This window comes from Oncorhynchus nerka, linkage group LG3, assembly GCF_034236695.1.
Source record: "Oncorhynchus nerka isolate Pitt River linkage group LG3, Oner_Uvic_2.0, whole genome shotgun sequence".
Taxonomy (NCBI): Eukaryota; Metazoa; Chordata; class Actinopteri; order Salmoniformes; family Salmonidae; genus Oncorhynchus; species Oncorhynchus nerka.
Window position 1 is genome coordinate 9,346,896 of NC_088398.1, and position 16,948 is coordinate 9,363,843.

The 16,948-nt window shown below is 44.9% G+C and overlaps 3 protein-coding genes and 3 pseudogenes across 3 annotated transcripts in view; 2 read left to right on the forward strand and 4 right to left on the reverse strand.

The window, feature by feature from the left end:
* Positions 1-16,948, reverse strand: part of znf1035 (zinc finger protein 1035) — a 95,570-nt gene that overhangs the window by 55,658 nt on the left and 22,964 nt on the right.
* Positions 1,570-2,460, reverse strand: LOC115142128 (C-type lectin domain family 1 member A-like). The gene has a single exon (XM_029681598.2). The coding sequence runs from the start codon at positions 2,458-2,460 to the stop codon at positions 1,879-1,881; it is 582 nt and encodes a 193-aa protein (XP_029537458.2). The 3' UTR covers positions 1,570-1,878.
* Positions 2,866-3,579, forward strand: LOC115140871 (trypsin-3-like; annotated as a pseudogene).
* prss1 (serine protease 1) lies at positions 10,433-11,891 on the reverse strand. Its single transcript, XM_029679293.1, has 5 exons — positions 11,780-11,891; positions 11,456-11,618; positions 11,085-11,338; positions 10,829-10,965; positions 10,433-10,674 (listed from the first exon to the last, which is right to left on the reverse strand). Exons 1-5 carry the CDS (start codon positions 11,817-11,819, stop codon positions 10,525-10,527), a joined length of 744 nt encoding a protein of 247 aa, XP_029535153.1. The 5' UTR covers positions 11,820-11,891; the 3' UTR covers positions 10,433-10,524.
* LOC115140854 (CD209 antigen-like protein C) lies at positions 12,355-13,732 on the reverse strand (annotated as a pseudogene).
* Positions 14,138-16,210, forward strand: LOC115140866 (trypsin-3-like; annotated as a pseudogene).

Sequence of the window (16,948 nt, forward strand, 5' to 3'; positions counted from 1 at the left end):
CCAGGCTCTGATCAGGCCCTACACCCAAACAAGGGCACTGCGTTCATCCACCTCTGGCCTGCTCGCCTCCCTACCACTGAGGAAGTACAGTTCCCGCGCAGCCCAGTCAAAACTGTTCGCTGCTCTGGCCCCCCAATGGTGGAACAAACTCCCTCACCACGCCAGGACAGCGGAGTCAATCACCACCTTCCGGAGACACCTGAAACCCCACCTCTTTCAGGAATACCTAGGATAGGATAAAGTAATCCTTCTCACCCCCCTTAAAAGATTTAGATGCACTATTGTAAAGTGGCTGTTCCACTGGATGTCTTAAGGTGAACGCACCAATTTGTAAGTCGCTCTGGATAAGAGCGTCTGCTAAATGACTTAAATGTAAATGTAAATGTAAATGTGGATGAACTCTTGGAGCGCTTAGGAAAGGCCAAGTTCATCACTACCCTGGATTTGACGAAGGGATATTGGCAAGTGCCGGTGGCTCCGGAGGATCGCCCAAAGACTGCCTTCGCCACCCCAGAGGGGCTTTTCCAGTATGTGAGGATGCCCTTCGGACTGCACTGTGCCGCTGCAACCTTCCAACGCCTCATGGATGCCATTCTACGGCCCCATCAAGAGTATGCAGCGGCGTACATAGACGATGTGGTCATCCACAGCGAGGACTGGGATAGTCACCTCCTGCGATTACGGGTGGTGCTCGTGAGTTTGGAAGCCACAGGGTTGACAGCCAATCCAAATAAATGCTGCCTGGGTTTGTCCGAAGCGCAATACCTGGGGTACACCGTGGGGAATGGGAAAATATGCCCACAGGCAGAGAAGACCAGGGCAATTCGTGACTGGCCTCGACCCCGGACCAAGCGAGACGTTCGGGCCTTCTTAGGGATAACAGGATATTATCGCCGTTTTATCCCGGGATATGCAACCATTGCCAACCCCCTCACAAACCTCATCAGGAAAAACCTGCCAAACCAGGTAGAGTGGAAAGATGAGACGGAAGAGGCTTTTCAATTGCTAAAAGATGGCCTGTGTTCTGATCCCGTTCTACAGGTTCCGGACTTCTCACAAGAGTTCATTGTGCAGGTCGACGCCTCGGATACAGGGCTCGGGGCCGTACTAGCTCAGGGTAAAGGTGAAGCAGAGAAGCCGATTCTCTTCATTAGTAGGAAGCTCAGCGATCGGGAACATAGGTATGCGACCGTAGAGAAAGAGGCCTTAGCCATCAAGTGGGCCCTCGATTATCTCCGGTACTACCTACTGGGTCGGAGGTTTGCATTAGTTACTGACCATGCGCCCCTCACGTGGATGGCTGGTAAGAGAAACAATAACAACAGAATAGCCAGATGGTTTTTGTCTTTACAACCGTTCTCTTTCCATGTCATCCACAGGATCGAGGAACGGGAATGCAGACGCGCTGTCCCGACACGACCAAGACGGTGCGTCTGGCGCCCGACCCTCCGGTTCGGTCCTGGGGGGGAAGGTATGTGGAAGGACCACCAGAGGGCAGGATGGGCTCATGGATAGTAGCCCAACAAGGCATGGGAGACAAGGTAACGACGGTTACTAATGACATACTCTCCTTCCCCTATAAGAGAGAGAATGGAACCAGCAGAGAAGGGGGAAAAACTATCTCTGGAAGATGGCCACCGAGAGAGAGGAGCTATCCAGGAAGAACCACTAAGACGGTGACAATCCCGTGACTTTTTGTTGTAGTTTAAAGATAAGCCTATTGTGTCCCGGTTTCATCCGGAGAAGAAGATGTATGTTTTTCCTTGGAAGATTTTCATTGATTATGTTGGACTGTTTGTGTTGACCAAATGCCCTCAATAGAGAACTGTGTTCAATCAAGAAAACCTACTCCTGACTCGTTTATTCCACCTTCCCGCTTTAGAGTGACGCCCAATTACTTGGTCCGCTCACACAGTCCTGTCTGCTCTCATCCCAGGATTCAGTCTCGTCAGAGATGTAGTACAAACTGGAACGAAACTTCTTCCATGCTTCAAGGCAGGTTTGATTCAGCATATTGTATCTTCTCTTTAGATCTGCCTTTTCTTCATCCAGGTTTTTGTTTTGGACCTGTAGCTCGTCTCTCTGTTCAGTCAGGTTGTTCTTGCTGGTTCTATAAACTAACAACCTCTCCTCCAAACGGACAGTGACTCCATTATAGTAGACAAACAGCACCATGATCCCAGCCAGTAGGAGAAGGCACAGCAGGCCCAGACACGCTGCAGCAACTCTGGAACATCTCCCCATCGAGACCTGAGAGCCGTAGTTACTTTCTCCAGGTCTACTCTTTGGTGTGGTGTCTTCTGTCTTGGTACCAGAATCATGTCCTTTCAGGGTCTCTGCACTGACAAATATGACCGTAGTCCACTCATCAGATTCACCACAGTCTCGTTCCTCCCTTTTAATGCATTTGGTGCTGTCAATGATACACTCAGACACCATCATGTTATTTTCCTCTGTCATTCCAATTCAACTATAACATACACTGTATTCTAATGTGTCTCTGTGACTGCACTGTACTCACTGTGCTGGGGTTAAGACCCTAGGGAACAGGAAGACACCAGTGAGAAAGGAAACGAGAACAGAACCACCCACCGTGCCATTGTTAAAAGTGTTAGAAAATATACAACTAAGCTGCCACTTAAGTTGTGTGTACGAAAATAAGAATAAGAAAAATGCTGATGCTTGTGTCACTTCAGATGGACATAATTCTTTCCCAGGTAGAGTAACGTCTGAGCGTCAGATATAGGCCTACTGTTCACAGAAGTGCAAATCCTTGATAAGATCAGATAATGTGGCTGGTGAAGTGGGTATATAACAAGTTTGTCTTTGTGATTGAGTCCTGTGTTGCAGCTAAAAAACACAGTCATGAAGTACCTTATTCTCCTGGCTCTGTTTGCTGTTGCATGTAAGTCCTTGCTTTACTCGTTGAGAGAAATTGTTTAAGTTCGTATTGGTGTCCATCCTGTGATAATACTCTGAATAGTGAATATTTACTGAACACGGGTACCGTTCTGTTTGCATGAGTTGTATTTCCATGCAATTTCACACTGATTCTTTCTGTCTGTATTTCAGTCGCTGCCCCCATTTGACAATGAGAATGACAAGATTGTTGGAGGGTATGATTGCAGAAAGAACTCTGCAACCTACCAGGCATCACTGCAGTCTGGTTACCACTTCTGTGGTGGCTCCCTGATCTCCAGCACATGGGGGGTGTCTGCTGCTCACTGCTACAAGTCGTAAGTGACTGATGAATCCTTCTTCAAAAACATTTACCAAAGCCATCTAGAGTATGTTCGACATAACTGTCTTTGTACATGTGATTAACCCTCTCTCCCCAGCCACATTCAGGTATGTCTAGGTGACCACACAACATTGCCGTCAACGAGGGCACTGAGCAGTTAAACTCAGTGAAGGTCATCACGCTCCCCAGTTACAACAGCCGCAACCTAGACAACGACGTCAAGCTGAGCAAACCTGCCTCCCTGAACAGCTACACGTGCACTGTGGTCATGCCCTGCCGCTATGCCAGCTCTGGCACCCGCTGGCTGGGGCAACCTACCCAGCAGAGGCTGTGAGTAGCTGATAGGTGGAAATTGTCTGTTAATTGAATGATTAGAATATTCCGCCCTGAAACATATAATTGTATGGAATTGATTAAAATGTATTAAATCATAATCAATAAATGTGTAGTCCTAGTCAGAATTAGGGTAAAACAATATGTCTTTATGGTATTTTAAACACAGACTGTCTGAGCTTGGTGCCGACCTGCCTAGAGATTTGGGAGAGAACGGGGAGTACGTATAAAGGACAAGGTCACTATCTCTGTCGGCTGGGTAGTGAGACAGACAGTGTGTGCGTAGCAGGACATGTGTGTGCGTCTGTTTGTGTGCATGTGTGTGTCGGTATGTGGGTATGTGCGTCTGTTTGTGTGTGTGGGTATGTGGGTATGTGCGTCTGTTTGTGTGTGTGGGTATGTGTGTATGTGCATGTGTGTGTGGGTATGTGCGTCTGTTTGTGTGTGTGGGTATGTGCGTCTGTTTGTGTGTGTGGGCATTCTTCTTGCCAATGTCCAGTCTCTTGACAACAAGGTTGATGAAATCCGAGCAATGGTAGCATTCCAGAGGGACATCAGAGACTGCAACGTTCTCTGCTTCACGGAAACATGGCTCACTGGAAAGACGCTATCCGGGGCGGTGCAGCCAACGGGTTTCTCCACGCATCGCGCCGACAGAAACCAACATCTTTCTGGTAAGAAGAGTGGCGGGGGCGTATGCCTCATGACTAACGAGACATGGTGTGATGAAGGAAACATACAGGAACTCAAATCCTTCTGTTCACCTGATTTAGAATTCCTCACAATCAAATGTAGACCGAATTATCTTCCAAGAGAATTCTCTTCGATTATAATCACAGCCTTATATATCCCCCCCCAAGCAGACACATGGATGGCTCTGAACGAACTTTATTTAACTCTTTGCAAACTGGAAACCATTTATCCGGAGGCTACATTCATTGTAGCTGGGGATTTTAACAAAGCTAATCTGAAAACAAGACTCCCTAAATTTTATCAGCATATCGATTGCGCAACCAGGGGTGGTAAAACCTTGGATCATTGTTACTCTAACTTCCGCGACGCATATAAGGCCCTGCCCCGCCCCCCTTTCGGAAAAGCTGACCACGACTCCATTTTGTTGATCCCTGCCTACAGGCAGAAACTTAAACAAGAGGCTCCCACGCTGAGGTCTGTCCAACGCTGGTCAGACCAAGCTGACTCCACACTCCAAGACTGCTTCCATCACGTGGACTGGGACATGTTTCGTATTGCGTCAGATAAAAATATTGACGAATACGCTGATTCGGTGTGCGAGTTCATTAGAACGTGCGTTGAAGATGTCGTTCCCATAGCAACGATAAAAACATTCCCTAACCAGAAACCGTGGATTGATGGCAGCATTCGCTGAAACTGAAAGCGCGAACCACTGCTTTTAATCAGGGCAAGGTGTCTGGCAACATGACCGAATACAAACAGTGCAGCTATTCCCTCCGCAAGGCTATTAAACAAGCTAAGCGTCAGTACAGAGACAAAGTAGAATCTCAATTCAACGGCTCAGACACAAGAGGCATGTGGCAGGGTCTACAGTCAATCACGGACTACAAGAAGAAACCCAGCCCAGTCACGGACCAGGATGTCTTGCTCCCAGGCAGACTAAATAACTTTTTTGCCCGCTTTGAGGACAATACAGTGCCACTGATACGGCCTGCAACGAAAACTGCAGGCCCAGACGGCATCCCCAGCCGCGCCCTCAGAGCATGCGCAGACCAGCTGGCCGGTGTGTTTACGGACATATTCAATCAATCCCTATACCAGTCTGCTGTTCCCACATGCTTCAAGAGGGCCACCATTGTTCCTGTTCCCAAGAAAGCTAAGGTAACTGAGCTAAACGACTACCGCCCCGTAGCACTCACTTCCGTCATCATGAAGTGCTTTGAGAGACTAGTCAAGGACCATATCACCTCCACCCTACCTGACACCCTAGACCCACTCCAATTTGCTTACCGCCCAAATAGGTCCACAGACGATGCAATCTCAACCACACTGCACACTGCCCTAACCCACCCGGACAAGAGGAATACCTATGTGAGAATGCTGTTCATCGACTACAGCTCGGCATTCAACACCATAGTACCCTCCAAGCTCGTCATCAAGCTCGAGACCCTGGGTCTCGACCCCGCCCTGTGCAACTGGGTACTGGACTTCCTGACGGGCCGCCCCCAGGTGGTGAGGGTAGGCAACAACATCTCCTCCCCGCTGATCCTCAATACGGGGGCCCCACAAGGGTGCGTTCTGAGCCCTCTCCTGTACTCCCTGTTCACCCACGACTGCGTGGCCACGCACGCCTCCAACTCAATCATCAAGTTTGCGGACGACACAACAGTGGTAGGCTTGATTACCAACAACGACGAGACGGCCTACAGGGAGGAGGTGAGGGCCCTCGGAGTGTGGTGTCAGGAAAATAACCTCACACTCAACGTCAACAAAACTAAGGAGATGATTGTGGACTTCAGGAAACAGCAGAGGGAACACCCCCCTATCCACATCGATGGAACAGTAGTGGAGAGGGTAGCAAGTTTTAAGTTCCTCGGCATACACATCACAGACAAACTGAATTGGTCCACTCACACTGACAGCGTTGTGAAGAAGGAGCAGCAGCGCCTCTTCAACCTCAGGAGGCTGAAGAAATTTGGCTTGTCACCAAAAGCACTCACAAACTTCTACAGATGCACAATCGAGAGCATCCTGGCGGGCTGTATCACCGCCTGGTACGGCAACTGCTCCGCCCTCAACCGTAAGGCTCTCCAGAGGGTAGTGAGGTCTGCACAACGCATCACCGGGGGCAAACTACCTGCCCTCCAGGACACCTACACCACCCGATGTTACAGGAAGGCCATAAAGATCATCAAGGACATCAACCACCCGAACCACTGCCTGTTCACCCCGCTATCATCCAGAAGGCGAGGTCAGTACAGGTGCATCAAAGCTGGGACCGAGAGACTGAAAAACAGCTTCTATCTCAAGGCCATCAGACTGTTAAACAGCCACCACTAACATTGAGTGGCTGCTGCCAACACACTGTCATTGACACTGACCCAACTCCAGCCACTTTAATAATGGGAATTGATGGGAAATGTTGTAAATATATCACTAGCCACTTTAAACAATGCTACCTTATATAATGTTACTACCCTACATTATTCATCTCATATGCATACGTATATACTGTACTCTACATCATCGACTGCATCCTTATGTAATACATGTATCACTAGCCACTTTAACTATGCCACTTTGTTTACTTTGTCTACATTCTCATCTCATATGTATATACTGTACTCGATACCATCTACTGTATGCTGCTCTGTACCATCACTCATTCATATATCCTTATGTACATATTCTTTATCCCCTTACACTGTGTATAAGACAGTAGTTTTGGAATTGTTAGTTAGATTACTTGTTGGTTATCACTGCATTGTCGGAACTAGAAGCACAAGCATTTCGCTACACTCGCATTAACATCTGCTAACCATGTGTATGTGACAAATAAAATTTCATTTGATTTGATGTGCGTCTGTTTGTTTGTGTGGGTATGGCTGTGTGAATGTGTGGGCGTGAGAAGTCAGTGTTCTGTATTCTTGACGGTAGAACGTTTCGTGAATAAACCTTTTTGACTCTTTAGCTGGGCCTCCGTGTGTTTCATTCGACCAGGATCTTACAAATTCTGGTTTGCAGCTTTACCTAGCATGAATGTACCTGGAGAACATCATTATCTTATCAGTAGCATCAACAATATGCCCATAAATACTTTTGGTATTTGTTGTTAATCAAACAAATGACAAATTATATCACTGACCACTCAGAACCAAAGGGAGCATTTTTGATATACTAGCCTTCTACCCCAACCCACTGTTTTGCCTGGATCTCCCCATCCTGAGCAGCAGCAGCTGTAATAGCACCGACCCTGGACAGATCACCTCCAACATGTCCTGCACTGGATTCATGGAGGGAGGCAAGGAGTCTTGTCAGGTACACAGAGTTGAATTCATAGCACACCTTTCTACTGTTGTCCTTTTCATTTGATTTGTTAAAAGCTCTCATCTGTTGTGATTAACCAGCATCAACCAATATTGAAAGATGCACCTCTAATAGAGATCGACCGATTACGATTTTTCAACGCCGATACCGATTATTGGAGGACCAAAAAAGCCAATACCGATTAATCGGCCGATTTAAAAAATATATATATTGTATTTGTAATAATGACAATTACAACAATACTGAATGAACACTTATTTTAACTTAATATAATACATCAATAAAATCAATTTAGCTTCAAGTAAATAATGAAATATGTTCAATTTGGTTTAAATAATGCAAAAACAAAGCGTTGGAGAAGAAAGTAAAAGTGCAATATGTGCTATGTAAGAGGATGGTTCTGGGAGCATAGATACCAAGATGAAGAGGACAATAGGCAAGTTGAAGTGAGATATATAGGAGTGTTTTCCAGGAGGGCCTTGACTAACTTTATACCAAGTTGTTTTTTAATGAAGAAATTACGTGTCACTTAGTATAAATCAAATATCATTTCATTGTAGGCCTTCGTGTCAACCCTTATTTCAACTTTCTCCAACACCAACAGAATCCTCACAAAATATATTTTGAATTCATATCTCTTCTAGGGCTGTGATGATACCAGTATCGCAATATTTTTTCCATGGCAAAAATGAAAACATGAAGCAGACCAGACTCTTTGGTCCTTTTATTTTCCAAGCTATAGCTTTCAAAATAAATACATGTGATTCTGGATAAAAAACATAATGATGTTTGTTTCCAACTTCAAGGCTGTTTCCCCAAAGAAGTTAAATCCACTTCGTGTTTTGTTTCCTTGCCACGATACTGGTATCGCCCCAGCCCTAACAACGTGAAAAGCACCAGTGTCAAAATGGAGTAGTTTTCAAAATAAAAGCCTGACCATATTTATTAGAGATTCACATAAAAAGGTTTTTCTCCTGTACCCTGATTTAAGATGAAAACAGACCAAACCAGCTTTTGATCATTTTGATAGCAATAATGTCTGTACTACGACAGGTAAACTACATGAACAAAAGTATGTGAACACCTGCTCATCGAACATCTCACTCCAAGATCATGGGTATTAATATGGAATTGGTCCCCTCTTTACTGCTATAACAGCCTACACTCTTTTGGGAAGGCTTTCCATTAGATGTTGGAACATTGCTTCCATTCAGCCACGAGCATTAGCGAGGTCGGGCACTGATGTTGGGCGATTAGACCTGGCTCGCAGTCTGAGTTCCAATTCATCCTAAAAGTGTTCGATGGGGTTGAGGTCAAGCCTCTATGCAGGCCTGTCAAGTTCTTCCACACCGATCTCAACAAACCATTTCTGTATGGACCTCACTTTGTGGACGGTGGCATTGTAATGCTGAAACAGGAAAGGGCCTTCCCCGAACTGTTGCCACAAAGTCGGAAGCACTGAATCGTCAAGAATGTCATTGTATGCTGTAGCGGTAAGATTTCCCTTCACTTTAACTAATGGGCCTAGCACAAAACATGAATAACCATTATTCCTCCTCCACCAGACTTTACAGTTGGCACTATGCATTGGGACAGGTAGCATTCTCCTGGCATCCGCCAAACCGAGATTCATCCATCGGACTGCCAGATGGTGAAGCGTGATTCATCACTCCAGAGAATGTTTTTCCACTGCTCCAAATCCAATGGTGGCGAGCTTTACACCTCTCAAGCTGACGCTTGGCATTGTACATGGTGATCTTAGGCTTGTGTACGGCTGCTCGGCCATGGAAACCCATGCCATGAAGCTCTCAATGAACCGTTCTTGTGCTGACGTTGCTTCCAGAGGCAATTTGGAACTCGGTAGTGAGTGTTGCAACTAGTTCTGTTACGGTGACTATATTACTGGCAAACTGGCGGTCACGTGTCATGAGGGCAGTCAAATTCCACATGACCATTTAGTCACGGTAATTAAGCTTCTCCAAGCTCTGATGCTGCTGATGGTCATTAGTAGGCTGGCCACTCGATTTCGTCTCTGCGTTATATTAGCATCGAACATGTCACCCTCCCTAGGAGAGGGGTTGACCTTGATAATTTATTGTTAAAACGAGAGGCTGCCTGGATCTTCACCTTAAAGACCCTTGCTCCCTTCGGTCTCAAAGTAGACTTTGATCTGAAGCCATTCTTGTGATTATTGTGACTTTGCCAATGATAATTGTTTGTAAGCTTGTGTAGTCTAAAATCAATTAATGATCGTATGCTGTTCTTTGTATGCCATTTTGATATTTGAGAATTAACCAATGATATTAGGCCACTCTTGGCCATGATTACAGACACGTGTGTCTTTTGACACTATCTAAACGAGTCATCCCGCAGTGTTTGTGATTAAACCCTGATGAAGACAGCTTGGCTGTCGAAGCGTTGGATATTACATTTTTGCATCTGCGTTCCTAGAGTGTGCGGCTGTCCTTTATTTTCAAGTCATTCAGTAACATACCAAACTTGCTAACCGCATGGCACTCTATTGTCCTTCTATCACTCTGACATCAATGCAAATGTAATGAAAAATCTAATCAAACACTTAATGAGAGCCCATGAGATCATGTTGTGCAACATTTCTATAGGCTATGCAATTGAGAAAACAGAGTGATGGCCTCTATTAAAAAGAGGAGGATCCCATCAGCTTTCAATAGGCTAGGCCTACTATCTATTTCTCAACTTTCCTATTTTTCGTGCTTCTCTTTAAAACAGGAGTATAGCCTATCTGGCTGGAATGAAAATGAACCACGAGAAAAGCGTCCTCCATTCACTATTTTAGTGAAAAAATAACCGAAGACAGTGTTTAAAAGTAAAATAGAATTTATTTTCTCATGACAGTTGTTGTTATCATGGATTTCTATCTGAGAGAAGATGTCTCCTCCAGTCTAGATCAATTAGTTGGAGGACATGGTGCTGCTGATCCAGGATTTGTAGTTGCAGACCTTGGTGTAGACACCAGGCTTGTTCCTCTGGGCACAGCCGTAACCCCAGGACACAACACCCTGCAGCTGACCATTGCACACCACGGGGCCACCGGAGTCTCCCTAATAGAGAGATGGGGAGACAGAAATTAAAAGTGAGCAGGTTTGTTTCAGGGTATCAGTCAATCTAGGTTGAAGGATGGTTTTTTGAAATTCTATAATCGTATTTTCATTAATTCTGTTTATGGATCAGTGGAAGTGCTTCAACTCTGCTTACCTGGCAAGAGTCCTTGCCTCCCTCCATGAAGCCAGCACAGAACATGTTGGAGGTGATCTGTCCAGGATAGGCGCTGTTGCAGCTGCTGCTGCTCAGGATGGGGAGATCCAGGCACCTCAGAGTGTCAGGGTAGTTGCCTAGAGATGGGTATAGTCTCTCTGTCATTCTCTCTTTGGTTCTGAGTGGTCAGTGATATAATGTATCATCAGTTTGAGAAACAAACTGTCTTTGTGGGCATATTGTTAATGCTACTCACTGCTGCTGCCGGATACGTTGCCCCAGCCAGAGACCAGACAGCGGGTGCCAGAGCTGGCACAGCTGGAGGGCAGAGCCACAGTGCTCACATAGCTGTTCAGGGAGGCGGGCCTGCTCAGCTTGATCAGCATGATGTCGTTGTCCAGGTTGCGGCTGTTGTAACTGGGGTGCTTGATGACCTTTACTGAGTCGATGAACTGCTCAGTGCCCTCGTTGACGGCAATGTTGTGCTCACCCAGACGCACCTGGATGCGGCTGGGGAGAGAGAGGGGAGGGTTAATCAGATGTACTCAGACAAATGCAGTTTCATGTCGAACATACTCTAGATGGCTTTGGTAAATGTTTTTGAAGAAAGTTTCACCAGTCACTTACGACTTGTAGCAGTGAGCAGCAGACACCACCCATGTGCTGGAGATCAGGGAGCCACCACAGAAGTGGTAGCCAGACTGCAGTGATGCCTGGTAGGATGCAGAGTTCTTTCTGCACTCGTACCCTCCAACAATCTTGTCATCCTCATCGTCAATGGGGGCAGCGACTGAGTGGGATGTAAAGGAGAAATCTTTGTAAAGAAATAGGTCAAATGTACCAAACTTTTCAAACAGTGTATATTTATAGCTTAATCCAGAGTTGTATTTTCATGCAGTCTCCAATCTTTTGGCCGACATATTATTTCCTGTTGAATAAACCGGTACTCACATGCCACAGCGAACAGAGCGAGAAGAATGATGACCTTCATGGTTGTGTCCGTTTTTGCCTCGGTACTGAGCCACTGTCAGAGCCCTCTTATAAACCCACTCTGTCCTCTGCCATTGGTCAGTCTCAAGGGCATACATGTATACATTTCCATTGGTACCTGTCAAACAGTAACTTGCGTGTGAACAGACATATGGCTAACGAGGCTCCTCAACTGAGGATGTCTGCTAAACGGCATTACCTTACATCCCTATGTAAATTCCTATCATGTTAAAATGAATAGACATTTGCCCCATTTCTTGACTCCTCATTGAAGGAATATAGAAATGTTTATTCATACAGTGCTTGGTTTTGTGTCACATACTTTCTCCAAAATATATTCACTACGAGGCCACGAGGGGGGGTTTCATGACCTAGCATTTGAAGTAAGCCTGGCATTTTGCAACTGGTTTCGAGTATTGGTCAGAAAGGAGAGTGTGTCTAAGGGTTCCTCAGCTTCAGTTATCAATATAGGCTGTTTGTTACAGAGCCTGTTTCTTTGATATAAAAAGAGCTATAAAACAAACAGTATAACAACATTCATCATATGATCATGATATCTAATTGTTGTAATCTAATGATATCATGTTTTATTGACCTCAGAAATACCTATAGATGCTGTACAGTATAGATGGTGTTACAAATACAGCAGAATGTCACTCATCATTTGTACATTTTCAGAATGTATTTCATTGCATAAAAATTGATGAAAGGCTTTATTTTTCAATATTCTGGGACAGGAAATTATTTTTAGATTGTCACTAGAATGTATTTAAATGAAATAAAATAATGTTATTATAATGTTATAATGTAATGCTCTATTAGGAATTGTTCTTGGTATATTACAGGAAAAACATGACAGATATGACAAAAATCAACATAAGGCTAATATGTTTGGTACAATGTGAACACAAATAGAATAGATGTTTAGTCTGGACAAGAACAGTTGGTACTGTTTGCTCAGTGAGATGATGATGTCATGGGGAATTGTTTCAGTCTTACAGGTGGTGTGTGACATGTGGGTGTGTTTGTGCGTGTTTATCTGAAGTTTGTACCAAGTTGAGCTACTGATCAGCCAATTTCTCGCAAATCCAGTGCCGCCGTTCACTGCACCTGAGATCATTCCAGTTTTTCTCTGGGTCATTGAAGGTGTTAACCTCAGCACAGTCCTCAGTAGAGTCGATAGAGACACCATTTGGCTCACCAGGAGACCAGAACCCTGTGGTCATTAGTGTCCCGTCCACCCATTTCCAAGTCCCCTTTGTCTCTTTGTCAAGTCAGACCAATCCAGAAAAACCTTTTAAATGTACAGATGAATTCCTGTTCCACTCTGTTGTTTATGATCGCCAGGTCTGCTCCTCTCTTTAGACAGTCCTGTCTGCTCTCATCCCAGGATTCAGTCCCGTCAGAGATGTAGTACAAACTGGAACCAAACTTCTTCCATGCTTCAAGGCAGGTTTGATTCAGCATATTGTATCTTCTCTTTAGATCTGCCTTTTCTTCATCCAGGTTTTTGTTTTGGACCTGTAGCTCGTCTCTCTGTTCAGTCAGGTTGTTGTTTCTGGTTCTATAAACTAACAACCTCTCCTCCAAACGGACAGTGACTCCATTATAGTAGACAAACAGCACCATGATCCCAGCCAGTAGGAGAAGGCACAGCAGGCCCAGACACGCTGCAGCAACTCTGGAACATCTCCCCATCGAGCCCTGAGAGCCGTAGTTACTTTCTCCAGGTCTACTCTTTGGTGTGGTGTCTTCTGTCTTGGTACCAGAATCATGTCCTTTCAGGGTCTCTGCACTGACAAATATGACCGTAGTCCACTCATCAGATTCACCACAGTCTCGTTCCTCCCTTTTAATGCATTTGGTGCTGTCAATGATACACTCAGACACCATCATGTTATTTTCCTCTGTCATTCCAATTCAACTATAACATACACTGTATTCTAATGTGTCTCTGTGACTGCACTGTACTCACTGTGCTGGGGTTAAGACCCTAGGCAACAGGAAGACACCAGTGAGAAAGGAAACGAGAACAGAACCACCCACCGTGCCATTGTTAAAAGTGTTAGAAAATATACAACTAAGCTGCCACTTAAGTTGTGCGTATGAAAATAAGAATAAGGAAAATGCTTATGCTTGTGTCACTTCAGATGGACATAATTCTTTCCCAGGTAGAGTAACGTCTGAGCGTCAGATATAGGCCTACTGTTCACAGAAGTGCAAATCCTTGATAAGATCAGATCATGTGGCTGGTGAAGTGGGTATATAACAAGTTTGTCTTTGTGATTGAGTCCTGTGTTGCAGCTAAAAAACACAGTCATGAAGTACCTTATTCTCCTGGCTCTGTTTGCTGTTGCATGTAAGTCCTTGCTTTACTCGTTGAGAGAAATTGTTTAAGTTCGTATTGGTGTCCATCCTGTGATAATACTCTGAATAGTGAATATTTACTGAACACGGGTACCGTTCTGTTTGCATGAGTTGTATTTCCATGCAATTTCACACTGATTCTTTCCGTCTGTATTTCAGTCGCTGCCCCCATTTGACAATGAGAATGACAAGATTGTTGGAGGGTACGAGTGCAGAAAGAACTCTGTATCCTACCAGGCATCACTGCAGTCTGGTTACCACTTCTGTGGTGGCTCCCTGATCTCCAGCACATGGGTGGTGTCTGCTGCTCACTGCTACAAGTCGTAAGTGACTGATGAAACTTTTTTCAAAAACATTTACCAAAGCCATCTACAGTATGTTCGACATAACTGTATTTGTTCATCTGATTAACCCTCTCTCCCCAGCCACATTCAGGTATGTCTAGGTGACCACACAACATTGCCACTGAGCTGTTCAACTCAGTGAAGGTCATCATGCACCCCAGTTACAACAGCAAACTGGACAATGACGTGAAGCTGAACAAGCCTGCCTCCCTGAACAGCTACATGTGCACTGTGGTCATGCCCTGCCGCTCTGCCAGCTCTGGCACCTGCTGGCTGGGGCAACCTACCCAGCAGAGGCTGTGAGTAGCATCAACAATATGCCCATAAATACTTTTGGTATGTGTTGTTTATCAAACCAATTTCAAATTATATCACTGACCACTCAGAACCAAAGGGAGAATGTTTGATATACTAGCCTTCTACCCCAACCCACTGTTTTGCCTGGATCTCCCCATCCTGAGCAGCAGCAGCTGCAATAGCACCGACCCTGGACAGATCACCTCCAACATGTTCTGCACTGGATTCATGGAGGGAGGCAAGGAGTCTTGCCAGGTACACAGAGTTGAATTCATAGCACACCTTTCTACTGTTGTCCTTTTCATTTGATTTGTTAAAAGCTCTCATCTGTTGTGATTAACCAGCATCAACCAATATTGAAAGATGCACCTCTCACCACCTTTCTCTTGCCCCATCTTCATTCTGTCAGGGAGACGCCGATGGCGGGCAGCTGCAGGGTGCTGTGTTTGGGGTTACAGCTGTGCCCAGAGGAACAAGCCTGGTGTCTACAACTCCTGGATCAGCAGCACCAAGTCTTCCAAATAATTGATTTAGACTGGAAGAGACATTCTCTAAGACAGAAACACATGATAACTGGTATGAGAAAATAACCACCATCTTTGACTTATTCATTATTTTAAAGTGCAATATGTGCTTTTAGGAAGGTGTGAAACAGGTATCTGGCTAGTGCTTATTATGTGTAACTTGTAAAGCAAGAGTTGCAGACAACAGCTAAATCGGTTCAATGCTGATTGTCCACTGTCCTATCTGTTTCCTCTCCTTGCTAAAATGCACTGTTAGCTGGTAAGCTGTTTCCTGGAAACTTAATGACATGTGAATGAACTTCTGTCAGTGGAAATATGATGACTTGTGAACTAGCAACTGCAATAGACATGAGTAGAAAATACTTTTGTTCATCGCTTCTTAGGTTAATGGAACTTACCCAAATGTAGTCTTTCAGCTGCCACTATGGCCTATTTATTGCCTTACCTCCCTAATCTTACTACATTTGCACACACTGTATATAGATTTTTCTATTGTGTTATTGACTGTACGTTTGTTTATCCCATGTGTAACTGTTGTTTTGTCTCACTGCTTTGCTTTATCTTGGCCAGGTCGCAGTTGTAAATGAGAACTTGTTCTCAACTGGCCTACCTGGTTGAATAAAGTGCAGAAATTTTATTTTATTTAGTAGAATATTTTGACAATATGCATACAATTAACCTAAATGTGTAGCTATTCAACTAAGACAGTTAATGAATAAAGGTTTGTGTTAGTTTGTCTGCTGACTTAAATTGGTGAACTTCAAATGGCAAATGCCTCTTCGATGAGGTTTAACGAGGTTGGCATCCAAAACAATGTTGCATTACTGCCACTTACTATACTGGAGTCCAACTCCCTTATACTTTTCTTGAAAAACAAATAAAATACCCTACCATCTAACACTACACTCAAATACCACCACCATACTCCACAATTTAAATATATTTAGTCCTACCTCAGGCCAACAACCTGAAAGGATGGGACACCACTTAACACATCCTGTAACTCTGATGTCAAGTCTCGCACACCCAAATACCTCTCGGCAGCTGCCACCACTACCTCAATTTTCTGTGACTTACATTCCCTCCCTGCAGTACAGTTGATAACCATTGCTATAAAATGCTACAAATCCAATCTTACTGAAACATCACTTGCTGGCCTATCCCTCTGTACTGGTACAGATCTACTACTCACACCACTCCTCTCAGGATCCCTCCCCTTGACCCATCTTCCACACTGCCTCAGCATATGATAACTTCTGCCCTACTCTAACCCTGGAAACCTCAACCTGCCTCTCACATGGGACATTTCTAATCCCCAGCCCCATAGACACCACTAGAATTAACACATACCGCTACTTTCCACAATACTACACATTCCTTTGTCACATGCCCTTCTGCACACTTCACACCTAGGAGCCTTCCTCCTACACACTGCGGTCACATGCCCTTCTGCACACTTCACACCTAGGAACCTTCCTCCTACACACTGCTGTCACATGCCCTTCTGCACACTTCACACCTAGGAGCCTTCCTCCTACACACTGCTGTCACATGCCCTTCTGCACACTTCACACCTAGGAGCCTTCCTCCTACACACT

Coding starts and splice junctions, on each gene's coding strand:
- prss1 (XM_029679293.1), bottom strand. CDS start 11,819: ATGAAGGTCATCATTCTTCTCGCTCTGTTCGCTGTGGCAT. Junction 10,966..11,084: donor CAACGTATCCGGCAGCAGCA/GTGAGTAGCATT, acceptor ACCCATCTCTAG/GCAACTACCCTGACACTCTG. Junction 10,675..10,828: donor GAGGCAAGGACTCTTGCCAG/GTAAGCAGAGTT, acceptor TCTCTCTATTAG/GGAGACTCCGGTGGCCCCGT.
- LOC115142128 (XM_029681598.2), bottom strand. CDS start 2,460: ATGACAGAGGAAAATAACATGATGGTGTCTGAGTGTATCATTGACAGC.